Raw genomic sequence first — 15127 nt, 5'->3', positions numbered from 1 at the left:
ATCGGTGCTGTACTTGACAGCACCGATCACCACCGATCCCTGTGTTACCGAGCGGCTTAGCCGCCGGTAACACAGGAAACGCTGTGAATGGCTGTTCAGATTTGAACAGCCAATCACAGCGATCGCCGACCGGGGGGGGGGGGCACCCCTGCCCCCCCTCGGCGGCGAGGGGGGATGTCTGCTGTCAGGGACAGCAGACATCACCTAACTGTCACTGCGTCTATAGACGCAGTGACAGTTTAAAGCCATGACGTACATGTACGTCAAATGTCGGGAAGTACTTCCCGACCATGACGTACATGTACGTCAAATGTCGGGAAGGGGTTAAAGGTCAATTCTAACTTATGAAAGAAAAAAGCCAAATAGACTCCCTTAAAAGAGAAGGTAACTCTTAGTAAATCTACTTCCATGGCAGCGGAGACTGGACTCAATGGGGTTTTTAAAGACAGACATGGGCTTGTGGGGAAAGGTACAGGAAGTATAAACTGTGCTAAGGATAACAATAAAATTAAGAATAAAATTTGTTTGATGAAACGGTGTATGACATAAAATGTACAATTTAATGTATGAAATTACATAAAGATAAGAAACAAAAATATTGATATGACAATGCTGATAATAACTGAAGCTTTGGGGATGAGCGCTAATGTGTTTTAACGGGATAAATAAAAGGAATAAATATAAGATGTAGAAAAGAAAAGATAGTTAAGAAAACACCTGAAAAATAAAAATTTGGTTAATAACGATGTTTACAGCTCCTCTGAGTACATGTGGAAAGTCCGTGGAGTGTGCTAACTTTCCCTACCTCTATTGCCGGGGTTGATCGTGTCGGGTTGGAAGGTCCGTGCGCTGCTGAACGGAGGTTGCGCCGCACGTCCTTTCCTTTCCTTCTGGATCTCAGGTGCCGGGACTCGGTGTGGGGGACTGGACAGAGGTGCGTGTTACGATGGATGGAGATGCCGCACGCCTCTGCTCTGCTCCCGTCGGTCCAAACAGACACCTCGTACCACAGACAACAAGCTCCGTTACATCAGAGCCAAGGAAACACCTGCCGCAACGAGGTGTCTGTTTGGACCGACGGGAGCAGAGCAGAGGCGTGCGGCATCTCCATCCATCGTAACACGCACCTCTGTCCAGTCCCCCACACCGAGTCCCGGCACCTGAGATCCAGAAGGAAAGGAAAGGACGTGCGGCGCAACCTCCGTTCAGCAGCGCACGGACCTTCCAACCCGACACGATCAACCCCGGCAATAGAGGTAGGGAAAGTTAGCACACTCCACGGACTTTCCACATGTACTCAGAGGAGCTGTAAACATCGTTATTAACCAAATTTTTATTTTTCAGGTGTTTTCTTAACTATCTTTTCTTTTCTACATCTTATATTTATTCCTTTTATTTATCCCGTTAAAACACATTAGCGCTCATCCCCAAAGCTTCAGTTACCAATTTATTTATTGAGCTGCTTTACTCCTCACTCCAGCGCAGTGAAAAATCACCCCAAATGCTGATAATAAAATGGTTAAAATACTGCAATTAATATTCACTCAGTGCATTAGACGTGAGTGTGTGGATAGTCACCCTTCTTGTGTGGTCCACCAGTACTGGGGAAATCCTTTATGGTTTGGGAAATTGTAATATCCAGTGAGTAGGAGGTGTTGGTCTCTTCTTCTCCTTTGCCAATATGGAACCGGGTCTGTTAGGAGGTGGCGTCCCTCCAAAGATGGTATTGCCGCAGTGAGTTTATGAAGAGATAAGCCACTTGTATTGGTGGTTTGTTGCAGCCTCCACTGGAAAGTTGGTAACCGTTTCTGGATGGGCCGAGTGGGTGATTTATCCAATATTTGCAGTGAAAAGGTTTTCCAAGAGGCCTACGCGTTTCGCAGCACAAAGCAGATTTTTCCTTGAAAAAGCTGCTTTGTGCAGCGAAAATTGTAGGGATCTTGGAAAACCTTTTCAATGTAAATATGCACTGAGTGAATATTAATTGCAGTATTTTAACCATTTTATTATCAGCATTGTCATATCAATATTTTTGTTTCTTATCTTTATGTAATTTCATACATTAAATTGTACATTTTATGTCATACACCGTTTCATCAAACAAATTTTATTCTTAATTTTATTGTTATCCTTAGCGCAGTTTATACTTCCTGTACCTTTCTCTATATCATTGGGAGTGACTACCCATTATTCTTTAACTACTGCTTGGCTAGGCATACTCATATCAAAGCACCGGTCATGATATCTTGATATCAACAATCCCGCTACCAGACATGGGCTTGTGTCGACACAGAACAGAACAATCAAACTTGTGACTATAGCTGCCAGACCAAAACAAGACTGTAGGAGCAGTAGCATACTATAAACTGTGTGGCGTCACACCATGGGGGAGGAGATGTATCAAGCCTTCTAAAGACTGGAGATCACAAGTGGAGATATTAGCAACCAATAAACGTCTACGTAACATTTATCAATTGAGTGCTATAAAATGATAGGTAGAAGCTGATTGGTTGAATAAGAAGCTGAAAAAGCTGATTGGTTGCAATGGACTCCACTCTATAAAAGGCTTCACACATCTCTCCCAGGTTTCCCACAGGTTAGAGGTTAACTGGCGCAATCTCTGACAATTTTAACTAGTAACTCTGGTCTCCAAGGGTGTTGTGGAGGTGTATGCGTGGGGGCAGTATGGGTATGCATAGCCAACTGAAGATTTCCTTGAGTTTGGCTGGTTCCAGACTTATTTATCCTCTTCCGACCTGTTGCCCTAGGTAACACACCTCTGCAAAGCCCATCAGGCACCTGTAAGATGGTCTTAATTCTTGGATCTGGGTGAGTACCGATGAAGTTTTTCTAGCTGTTCCTCTAAGAAATGCATTTTGGATGGTTGGTAGAACCCAAACACCCTGGCAGAATGGGATTCATTATGTCCTTAAACCTGGATGAAACATTTCTCGTTCTTGCATCAGCATAAATCCAAACAACCCGAACAAAAGCAATATTTTTTTTTATACAGTCTCATCCACTGCACTGCATAGGCTACCTAAGGAAGGAATGGTCTGATGAGCTCAGTCCACGTCCCTGCAAGAATACCACATATTTTCTAAATAATTGCAATTTGTATTTATTTATTAAGATGTTAATATAGCGCACACATATTCCGCAGCATTTTACAGAGAACATTTGAACATTCACATCAGTCCCTGCCCCAGTGGAGCTTACAATCTATGTTCCCCATCACACACACACATTCATTCTAGGTTTTTTTTTTGTTGGGAGCCAATTAACCTAGAAGTATATTTATGGAATGTGGGAGGAAAGTGGAGTACACGGAGCAAACCCACGCAAGTATGGGGAGAATATACAAACTCCGCACAGTTAGGGGCATGGTGGGAACCAAATCCATGACCACAGTGCTGCGATACAGTAACGCTAGCCATTACACCTTGCTGCCCCTAATGTTAGTGATTATAATGCGCTCGGACAATGGAGTATGACTTGGTTTAAAAACAAAAACATTAAGACAAAAAAACTTTCATAATCACATGGTCCTAAATAGTATGTAAATTACTCTCTTTACGGAATATTCCAGTGATCTTATAAAAGACTGAACAGGAGAATGTAGCATCCTGTGAGTTCATATTCCTACCACTAGATGGCTCTTCATTTCCAACAATGGTTCCACAGAAAGCATTTGTGATCAGACAGCATGTATGTAACACAGCAGTCAGCAGCTTATGTGAGGCCTAATATGCCAATGTAAAGCAAGTAAACTGGTCTAAAAATAAAACATACACTGTTTTTAATTGCTCAATTTTGCTTTCACTAAGCAGAAGGTAAACACAATGGTAAAGTGAATGACAGAATAAGCCAGTAAATCAGGATATTTACTTGCACATGGGTATATACCGCTGCATGCCTTTTTCTTACCGCAGAGAGCTCCATGCAAATTATTTTATATGCGAACACATACATTAGTGAAGACTAACCGATCTCTAAATAGCCCAAAAAAAGCTGCAAGAACTTGCCCACTTATTTATGTTTATTTGTGACACCAACCCAACACCAGTGGCATGAGGTCAAAGACAAAAACAGGACAATCCAGTTAATTTTTACCATAGAACTTAGCACCAATAAAGCTGTATGATTTTTTTTTTACACGATATGGCAAGTTTCAACTGATCGAAACAACCAATTGTTTAAAAACTTCTGTGTGCGCATGACCAAGATCCAGTGTGGGTGCCCGCGGGTCGTTCATTGAGCAGGCGGATAGATGAATGACCCGTCGTGATAGATGGCCATATAATTCCATGTGTAGATATGAACGATGTGGTCATGGCAGCAGCAGCAGAAGCGTCTCCCGCGCCTTCCTGCTCCTATTCTAATTAATACTAGCTGCTGATTGGCTGAGAAAGTGGCACCCAAAACCCTCTGATCATTTACTCATTCGTTCTGTGTGTGGCCATGATCAGGGGTGGATTTCAAGGGAAATTGGATAGATATCTGACTGGATCCAATATCTATCTGTGTGTGGATAGACTACACTGTTTCTAGGGTCTCCGAATGATAAATCTACACTGTCTAAACCAGGCATGTCCAAACTGTGGCCCTCCAGCTGTTGTGAAACTACACATCCCAGCATGCCTTGCAATAGTTTTAGCTTTCCCTAATAGCAAGACTGTGGCAAAGCATGATGGGACTTGTAGTTTCACAAAAGCTGGAGGGACATATTTTGGACATGCCTGGTCTAAACAGACACTAGTACATTGACAGGTAAAAGGTAGATGATGCTTAAGGTCGGCAAGCACAAAATGTCGACATGACAGATGTATACACGTGTAGAAAGTTTTTTTGTGTTTTTTCCACATATTTTACTATTATTTTTCTTAATTTACTATCCACCTGGATGACCATTGTGACTAGTAACCTGTGGCGACAGCAGCAGTAACGTACAGGGACCCCTGGCCCAGAGCATGCTGAGAGGATCTAGGTTCCCTGTGGTCACATATTAGGAAACATAGAAAATGACACAAATATTTGCGTCAATCTTTTTGTATGTCGGCCATTTCCATAGTGACCTTTTGACACGGTCAACATTTTGTACCAGTCGGCCATATGGGGTCGACCAAGTCCACCAGCTTCTAGCATGTGGCAGTCTTCCCTATCCACTCTGCTCAGAGGTAGGACATCTAGAACATTAACCACACTTGGCAAATTATTTTATGAGAGCTATATATAACAACATGGGCGTAGGACATTCTGCTTAGCTCCAGTATCTGCACCAGGACCCATACTTGCAAAGTCCGCCATAAACAGGCCATGTAGTCAGTGAATAAAGAGTGACGTGTGTTGGGATTCTCTGTGCTACAGTACTAATTCCAGGCCATACCCACCAACGCTGTGACCAGCAGCCTGGCAACACAAAGGTAGTAGTAAAACCAGCACTCCACCCCAAGGGATGACGTAACATCAATGTGCAGTGTGTATATGATGCACGTGTACGCTGGTAATTGATTTAAGCACTCAAGTTAAATATGTTGCTTTAAGAAATTGAAAATAAAGTGGCAGATGCTTTCATACCCCTAAGTGGGATTTAACTTATAAAAATAGAATCTGCCTTAGAAGACATGGCAGAGCGAGCACAGACTGCGGTGCAGCCATTACCAAAGCCCAAACCAGCTCTTCAACAAACACCCTATGCAAACAGGAGCCGCCAGCATCTTCAGATACCAGTCACGGCTGTCTGCTAAATCACATTTATAAATACACTGTGGATGGTCTCCTCCTCAGCCAACACTAACCAGTGTGTGAGCCTGGGGAAAGTATTTGCACACATTATACAGTCTTACGGGTCATAAAGTGAAAGGCCCCCTACTACTGTTCGTATCTCAGTGCAAGTTAGTGCAAGTTAGCGGATGTGTCTTCGCAACAATACAGCCAGAACGCTCCCTGTACAGTCTCTACCTTAGACGAGTCAGACAGAACATGTAGAAAAGGAATATGGGTTGGATTAAAATATCAAAAGCTTAACGATCTGTAGTGTGAAAGAGTGGGAGACAGACCATTCATCTTACTGACGTCGTTTGTGTACAGATTTGAATCTTTCATTTTCAACATCAACATTTCAAGTAATTGACCAGAACTCACCTGTGCGTGTTTCATTCTCATCAACCTGCAAAACATAAGATTTGAAAAGGATTATCATTTGTAACTAGAAATCCGCACAAACTACTACTTGATAAAAAAAGGATACATCTATTTGGTTGTACAATAATCAATTATCCAAGTGAAAATCATCATCATTAATAATGAAATAGCTCTTTTAACCCCAATAGTACTCAGAGTATATTTGCATTCAAGTTCAGAACACGTTAAACAGAAAAGAGAACCAAGCATTTGGTTTGTGGCTTTGTTTAGGAACTAAAGTGCAATGCGCGAGTAAACAGGAAAGGCTTGAGTATTGCTTTTGAAGGACTCTACAGCAAAAGACTCTAGAACTGGGTGGAGCAAAGAAGTAACAGATTGGGCCATGGATGAATTCAGGGAGTTTCTAGGAATTGTTTAAACTGGTTACACACCTAGTTGAGGCCCAGGTGATCGTGTTAAATGCTCTCGATCAGCCAACTTGTTGCAACCTCCAGGACCCAACCATTGCAGGACAGTTATAATTGGTTGATCGGCTAATGCTCCTGCATCGGTACTGCAAACACACCGATACAATTGGTCATACACCTCATATCAGGTGTACCTAGCTTAATAGTCCTTCAATTACAGATCACTGCAAGTGAGTGAAGCGGTAACGAATTAGAAGTTGCTCCTTACATTGGACCTTGGTTCAATTCCTTTGTTGGGAGACCCAGGCGGAGGGTATTGCAGTAGTCTATGCGTAATGATATAGATGCACATATGACTTTAAGCCAAATTTCTAAAGGAATAAGGTACTTAAGCCAAATTTCTAAAGGAATAAGGTACTTGATTCTGGCTATGTTCCAAAATAATGATTTGATACCAGCGGCCGATCCCTGATGTGTAAGGTCACCATTCAGGACAATCCCGAGATTTCACAAATGTTCAGAGTTTTGTTATTCTGGTCCCCTAAGTGTAAGCCCAGTTGGATGGCTATGCTGCAGTCTTGTCCTTAGATGGTGAGCTCCTATCATAGAGGACCTGTTCTATCAGTAATTCCGTTGCATTGTGATTGTCAACAGTCCTGGTGTACTCTGCCTCTCTTGCTTCTGCTAGTAACAGCAGTTACAATTATGTAAGCATTAAATAGTAAAACCACGAAGAACACTACACCAGAACTTACAGGAGGCAAAGAAACTATAAACCATTCTAGCAGAATGGCTAAGTACCGAACAGGAAGGGATTATCACTTGTAAGATGGGTGTATAAACACAGGCAAGTGGGATCTGCTGAGGTTATAATGGATGTTGACTCTACTGTATGAACATGTATCTACAATAAATCATCTCTATCTGCAGTACAATACAGTGCTTTCCTGCCGCAGGATGTGGTCTCAGAGGACACGTTTATGGTTCACAGACACAAAAAACTCAGGAAAACAAGTGAGGGAAGTGGTACAGTCAAGAGTTCAGTCCATTCTTGGCAGACAGATTCCAGGAGACGCACTCTGGTGTCACGCAAAAATCAAACTGATAAGCTCACATACCAATCATTATGCAACGCATTACACAGATATCAAGCTCCCATATCCTTTACGATACATGATCCAGTCAAACCTGACAGCCAACAAATTTCATTCTTAGCCTCACGCAAAACAGCTGTATTAACGAATGAATTTTTTTTAAATGGACAAAAAATGTATATAAATGAAATGGGAGATTACTCTTGGCTGCGGCCTATATTGCCCGAATGGCTTTCTTTCGCCCACCGTTGGAATAGTAGCTAATTTCGCATCACTTACAGTCAATGGGTCTGGTGGCAGTAATGGTGACAGCTTGTGCCATACGTTGGTATGTGAATGCCTGTGCATCTAAATATAAAACATTAAAACTACAAATCACAGTATTGCTCTGTAATAGATACTTGTTAGGGGTGTGGTATAATACTCTGACAGTCGGGATTCCGACAGTCATTACTCAGACGTCGGAATCCCGACTGCACAGCGGGGGGAGCGCAATGAAGCCCCTTGCGGGCACGGTGGGAAGCTGCGCTCGACACCTATTTTATTCTCCCTCTATGCGGGTCGTGGACCCCCACGAGGGAGCAGTCGGGATTCCGACGTCGGAGTAACGAATGTCGGAATCCCGACTGTCGGGGAGCCGTCCAGCACCCCTTGTTAGTACAGAAGGGGCTGGATACAGCTATGTCTAACATTACATATGGCAAATCATTTTTAATACACCAGAAAACAGACAGGGCTTCAGTGACAAAATATATGTAACGCACAAGGTTTAGGCACTGTGCCAATGTCTCAGACTGTTATACCCCTTTTCCACTAGCCTACATATCCTGGGTTTTTGCACGGGAGCATGCAAAACCCGTGCAGGCAGGTAACAATGCCCCAAGTTGAAATGACCCGGGTTGCGAGACCCGGCATTTCAACCCGGTTAGCTGTGAAGTGTACACAGGTAACGCATTCACTGCAATGCAATAGCGGGCGATGGGAGATGTTCTTTTCTTCCAGTGCCAGAATTTAATTCTTCTGCGCACCACCTGATGCTAATGGATGTTTATCTGAGCAATTCAATTATTGCTTATTGCCTATTAGCATTTCACACGGCTAATGAAAATAGGAAAATACTTTAAATAATAATAATAGGTGCTGGTATCCTTAGATAATATCATAAGCATTTAATGCACATAATTAAAAAAACATATTGATGGAAATCATAACATTAAAAAGATATATGAAATGTACAAATATTGGTACAAATTGTACTATTTGGAGGGCAAATGGCAAGGTGGCTGTAGATTGGGGATACGGTCAACAACTAGGTCGACATGCAGAAAGGTCGACATGGGTCTAGGTTGACAGATCATTATGTCGACATTGGCAAGGTCAACAGTAAAAAGGTGGACATGGGGTTTTTCACTGTTTTTTGAGCCGACAGGCGGTATTTCATGCCCTACCATCCACTAGGGAGTGGCGGGAGAATAAAATAGTGTGCCGAGCGCAGCGACCAATAGTTTAAAAACTTTCTGTGTGTGGGTGGGCATGATCACGATCCAATGCAGGTGCCCACCGACATTCGGGTCAAAAAACAGTGAAAACCCCCATCTTCCTGCCTGTATAAGAGATCAGCAGGCTCGATGAACGACCGGCGGGCACCTGCATTGGATTGTGATCATGCGCCCACACACGCACAAAGTTTTTAAACTATTGTTCGCTCCACTAGGGGTTCCGTCTACAGCTGCGACTGTAATTAGCATCAGTCCCAGCTAGGTGTAAGAGATCCAGCGGGCTTCCCATACCCGTAAGCAGGGATCAGAATAGTGCAGTACTCTAGCTACACACAAATTACATTCCCACAAGACAGAACGGTCACTGTACACTTCCCACCACGAAACACACATTTCAAGCAAATTCAGATCTAGCAAAAACCTGTCGGAGATACCTAGCTATTTGCGCTCAGGAAAAGCAAAGCAAATGGAATGTCTTTAATAGATCGCTAAACCCACAACACAGGTGCAACAACTGCCCCGGAATCACAAACACACAAAATATGTAAAAGCAATAACTTGGATAAAGGTCTTTTTCTGCACATGGCTATTAATCCTATTTCAGATCGCTCGCTGTAGGCTTCCTGAAGTGTGAATGGCCTATATCGTGACATACAGCAAGATAGGTAAACACCTATGCTATGCTATGAAACTGTGCTCTGGCAATGGAGAATGATCACAGCATTGTCTTCTTACACAAGACACAGATGCAGACATAGCTGCAATAAAAATATTTCATTAGCAGATATCGTTTTAATTTACCATCTGTTTTAACTTTTTATATTTTTACTCATGTTTTATATGGACTAGCACCCGTGTCAGTGTGTATTCCTCCCTGCCCATTGCTTTCTGCTATGGTATAGGCAAATCACAAATCTCTTATCTCTGCAAACAAACAGACTTGTCCTCAGTCCCTCCTAGTAATGCCCAACGTTACACCTCTTATCTTATATACTGCTCTACAGGATGGCATTATATACAGTATAATAATAAATATGTAAATCTAAAAACAACAATCAGCTCGTACTGCATCGCATACATATACACATTTATATATCATATACACATTTATATATGTCCAAACGTCTAATCAACAATTATTAAATATTCTTTTTATTAGAACAATGAAAGTGTGGAACTCAGACAGCAGCAGCTCATGCATTCAGGACAATGTATGGAACATTGAGCTTCAAGGTGCCGCTCAAGTGCTGCAACAGACAAGCCGAACAAGGGTCAATAATGAGTCACTTCTACTTATCAACAGGGCGCAGGCATGGCAAACACGGGCCGGTCACGTACACTGGTCTCAGGGGTCTATATTCCAAGCCTTGGGGAGAGAATGTGGAAGGAGCTACAGTACCAACCAATCAGCTCCTGTCATTTTTTAAACACAGCCTGTACACAGCAGTTAGGAGCTGATTGGCTGGTACTCTAATGCAACCGCCACCTACTGATACACTTACGCACTGAGTGAGATTTACATGTGTTACTTTCAAAACACGTCACCTCTTATACCGTACATCACCTAGAAACACTGCCTAGAATAAATAAAATGAACAGCAAAGATCACCATTACTTCCAGAGAAGAAGCCAGGTGTGCTTGATGCTGTGAAAATGACGCATGCATCGGATGAAGTCGGGCTTTGCAGTAAATGGTCTTAGGGTCGACACATAAAAGGTCAACATACATTGGCTCAACCACATGGCTTAGGTCAGCAAAAGCATCTCCAGCTGACATGTGCCGACAGGCGGTATTTCATGCCCTACCATCCACTAGGGTGTGGATGGAGAATAGAATAGTGGGTCTGAAGCACGGCGAGTGATGCGAGGGGACGCAGAGCACCTATGTGGTGCCCATGTCGACATGTTGACCTAGCCACTGTCGACCTAATGCTTGTGTCAACCTTTCCTACATGTTGACCTTAAGCATGTCGACCCATTTCCTGTGTCAACCTAAGCCATGTCGACCTAATATTGGTCGACCCAATGACCCACAACCAGCTGTGAGGGACTTTATTTTCATGCCTACTATTTAGAAGTTTTTCCATTGGAGAAATGACCTCCACTAGGGGGCGAACAAGACCACCGACATTAACCTGAGCCTGGTCTCCCCATTCTTTATTCATAAGTGGCTTTAAACAAAAACAAGAAATACTGGAAATAAAACTTTAATGAGACAAATGTAACTGAACGCATAACAGAAGTGGAGACTGCAGGCCGAGTAGGTGCATTACTGGGCAGAGCTGTGGGTGGTTTCCTCTTGTGAAGCGTCCATTACAGCTGAAGTACTGCGAGGTGGTCAGCCAGTAACCTCTCCTGATTAATGGCCATTATGTTTTAAGTAGAGGATGTAATGCGCATTGTCCAGGAGAACCTAATGCGTTTCCAGCATTATAAAGAGGGAACAGGGAGAAAAATGCACATTCAATGTGTATCAGAGACTGATCACTATGCAAACAGTAATATAGCTATCTGCATTCTACAGAACAGTAATCAGATACTGTATGTAGTCTGTGTGGGTCTCTGCCTGGTGCACATGTACTCACTGTGCTGATGAGGGGTAATGGTGGGATGTGCAGGGTAGAACGTGGCATCCACCAATGGCAGACATGTATCCTTTATGTGCTGCGTTACCCCACACCAGTGTAGCTATTATGGTAACAAGGACAGTCGTCCTCTATTACTAAACGTGTCATTTACTCCCCCTCACTCACATCACAGTCTGTCTGGCTATCAGCACTAAAATGACATTTATATATTGATCAGGTGTCTAACTATGCAGGTGATGATACACATAGCAAAAGCGGCTTCCTGGGAAGATCTACTGCAAGGCCTCACAATAGGACCTAGATAGAAAACGCAGCGAGGGAGCGAGGGATCACAGGAAGAGATAGGAGTTACACTTCTAGGAACAACATTGTATTATATAATGAGTGAATAGGTCTGTTCCGGACATGTGCAGTGAGACCCAAACAGAACAACGCACAGGCCGTGTGCTCACAGATCACCCGCCACCCCAGAACAAGCAATTGAATGAGACAACAAGAAATGGAAAGGTAACCTCAGAATTCTCTGTAAAATATTTAGTGTCAGTGCAGTAAAACACTCAATCAGTGCAGGCACAAATGCATGACAGCTACATAATAATGTTACAACATATTACATATCTATCATAAAAAAAAACATAACACAACTAAAGAAAGTGAACTTCCCGGAACAGTGTTACTCCTATGGGCTCAGTGCCAACAGAGATGTTTTTCTGATGCCATATGTTTATGATATAATATATATTTGATCTGAGAAATTTTCAGGGCATTTACTAGATTATCACTGATGGGCGGGCAGGCAGGCAGACATAGGCTTTGTACTGCCAGGATAGAGTAACAATTGTACAGAGAACTCTGAGGACTAATATTGTAAGTACTGACTAGAGAAGTTATGGCTTTTGTATACTATAGGCTGTAATAGTGTACAGAGATAGGGGCACCTAATAATGTATTACACCCAATAATCTCCTATTAAAAACATTCTCCTAAATATTTCTCCAGCTCCCGTGATGGTTAGGTGGTTGTATGTCTGTAACAGTGTGATCTGGATGAGAAAACATACAATTACATTTGCCCCATTTGTGCATTGTGATGGACACCCTGTGATGACATCACCATAATGACTCAGCTGTAAATAAAGTGAGGGGTGTGGCTTATATAGAAATGTAAGATATTTTTAAACTTGGAAACTGCTGCAACTCGCCGGTCAATGACTTTTTACTACACTAAAGAGAATAGGTGGGACTCAAAACAATTACTATAAAAATGTAAAAGAGCACCAATATACGCAAATATACAAAATCATGTTGCATACCATATATATACTCGAGTATATGCCTACTTTTTCAGAACATTTTTTTATGCTGAAAAAGCCCCCCTCGGCTTATACTCGAGCGAGGGTCCCACTTGAGTCAATACGTTTTCCCAGTTTTTTAGTTGTAAAATTAGGTGCCTCGGCTTATATTCGGGTCGACTTATACTCGAGTATATACGGTAATTAAATAAAAAGGCAAGAACATATTTTGGGGCCGATTCAATTGTTTTATCGCACCGATCCCGGGTCTATGGTAATGGGAGATTGGGGGAGGATAAGCAAATATATTTTCATGCTGATCGTGCCCACAAGTGATGGGCTTGACACAAAAGTGTCCCCTGGGAAACCAATCAGGAAACTTTGCACATTTCTGCTTTGCCAGTACAGAAAAAAAGGAGGGGGTAGCAGCGAGCTGAATAGAATAGAATTGCTCATTCGGACGCTGTTTCGATCAGTATACTACAACTAATATCTCCTTATTATGTTAAGGTTAGTAAACACATAACTACAGCATCAAATCAATACCATCGCCTCCCTCTCTCTGGTGCCTCCAATCACTGAGACAGGTAGCGGAGAATCCGCCATCAAGATAAATAATTTTGGTTAAAAATTTGCTAGCCAGCTGACATATTCCCAGAGACAGCAGCAGTGTATATTTTCAGGGATTACATACCAACCTGTACCCCTCACTAAAATGGCAAACACGTCTGTGCCGGTATTGCAGAAACCTCTGTGCCCCACATAAGCATTACAAAAAGCTGGATGTCCACACATTGAGGAAGTTGTAGCAAGCCTTGGAGAGAAAGTGTAGTAGTTGCCCAATGCAATAAATCAACTTCTGTCATTTCAAAGACTATGGTAGATAAATTACTCTTAAAACATTTCTGCAATCTCTCTCTCCAACACTTGAAACATCTTCTCCAAAATAGAAAATATCACTGAGCCAGTAGCCCTCAGAGCTTCCAGTCACGCCATAACCTCTGTGACAGGGTCAACAGGTCAAAAGTGACACCTGAAAAGGTCTAATTTTTGGGTAAAATATAGTACGTTAAACCACACATGACCCCAATAAGTTTACTGCTTTGTTCGCCATGCTTTTCACAAGCTTACTATTAAAAATTGTAGTCCGTTATAGATTGTAAAGTATTAATCTAGTAACTGCTAAAGGCCCGCCCCCATACACTATGCAATTTTGGCCCGATTTCACCCGATTCTGGAGGATCGGGGTGATAAATCGGGTGAAATTGCCTAAATCACGTAGGGTATGACATCCAATCTGATCCGATGCACGGTCCCGTGCGCATCGGATCAGATCTGGATGTCGGACGGTCTGCACATAAGATAAATCTTATGTGCAGCCGGAATTGAGCTGGTCTGGGGGAGTGAGGACCGGAGAGCAGGGTCCGGTCCATGTGTGATGCAGATGGGGTAGTCAGGTGGCGGGGAGCGGGGTCCGGTCCAGCTGCAGGAGGGGTAGTGAGCTAGCAGGTGGACTGGAGACTAGGTAGCGGCAGGCGGGGAGCACGGAGCGCACAGCGCATAACAGAGTCCGGGTAGCGGCGAGCGGGAGAATAGGAAACATCCTATTCAAAAGACTGGGTGGGCAGGGCGGTCGCTGATTGGCTGAGCTCTCGGCCAATTAGCGGCCGCCCAGTCTTTTGAATAGGATGTTTCCTATTCTCCTGCTCGCCACTACCCAGACTCTGTTATGCACTGTGCGCTCCGTGCTCCCCGCCTGCCGCTACCTAGTCTCCAGTCCACCCGCTAGCTCACTGCCCCTCCTGCAGCTGGACCGGACCCCGCTCCCCGCCACCTCTCCTGCCGCTCGCTGACTACCCCCTCTGCATCACCCACGGACCGGACCCTGCTCTCCGGTCCCCGCTCCCCCAGACGGACCCTGATGCGCGCCCCCCCAACCACCCCCCCCCCCCCCCCCGCAAGCTCCCCCCAGACCCTGCTCTCCCACAGCTCCCCTGGATTTACATGTGATAAATGGATCCGATTTATCACATGTAAAAAATGGCACATCAAGTGCCAAATCATATCAGGAGCTGCCGGGGGAGCTCAGGGGAAGTCGGGCCGA

At 43.5% G+C, this 15127-nt stretch overlaps 1 protein-coding gene across 4 annotated transcripts in view; it reads right to left on the bottom strand.

Moving 5' to 3' along the window:
- Positions 1-15127, bottom strand: part of ARHGAP21 (Rho GTPase activating protein 21) — a 155989-nt gene that overhangs the window by 87410 nt on the left and 53452 nt on the right. For all 4 annotated transcript variants that reach the window (XM_083189263.1, XM_083189261.1, XM_083189264.1 and 1 more), the window contains exon 3: positions 6145-6169. In XM_083189263.1, the coding sequence (XP_083045389.1) occupies positions 6145-6169 (25 nt within the window). The remainder of the gene's footprint in view (positions 1-6144; positions 6170-15127) is intronic.

Source organism: Crinia signifera, chromosome 5 (genome assembly GCF_055691185.1).
Source record: "Crinia signifera chromosome 5, ASM5569118v1, whole genome shotgun sequence".
NCBI classification, from domain to species: domain Eukaryota; kingdom Metazoa; phylum Chordata; class Amphibia; order Anura; family Myobatrachidae; genus Crinia; species Crinia signifera.
This window is presented reverse-complemented; position numbering and strand designations above follow the sequence as displayed.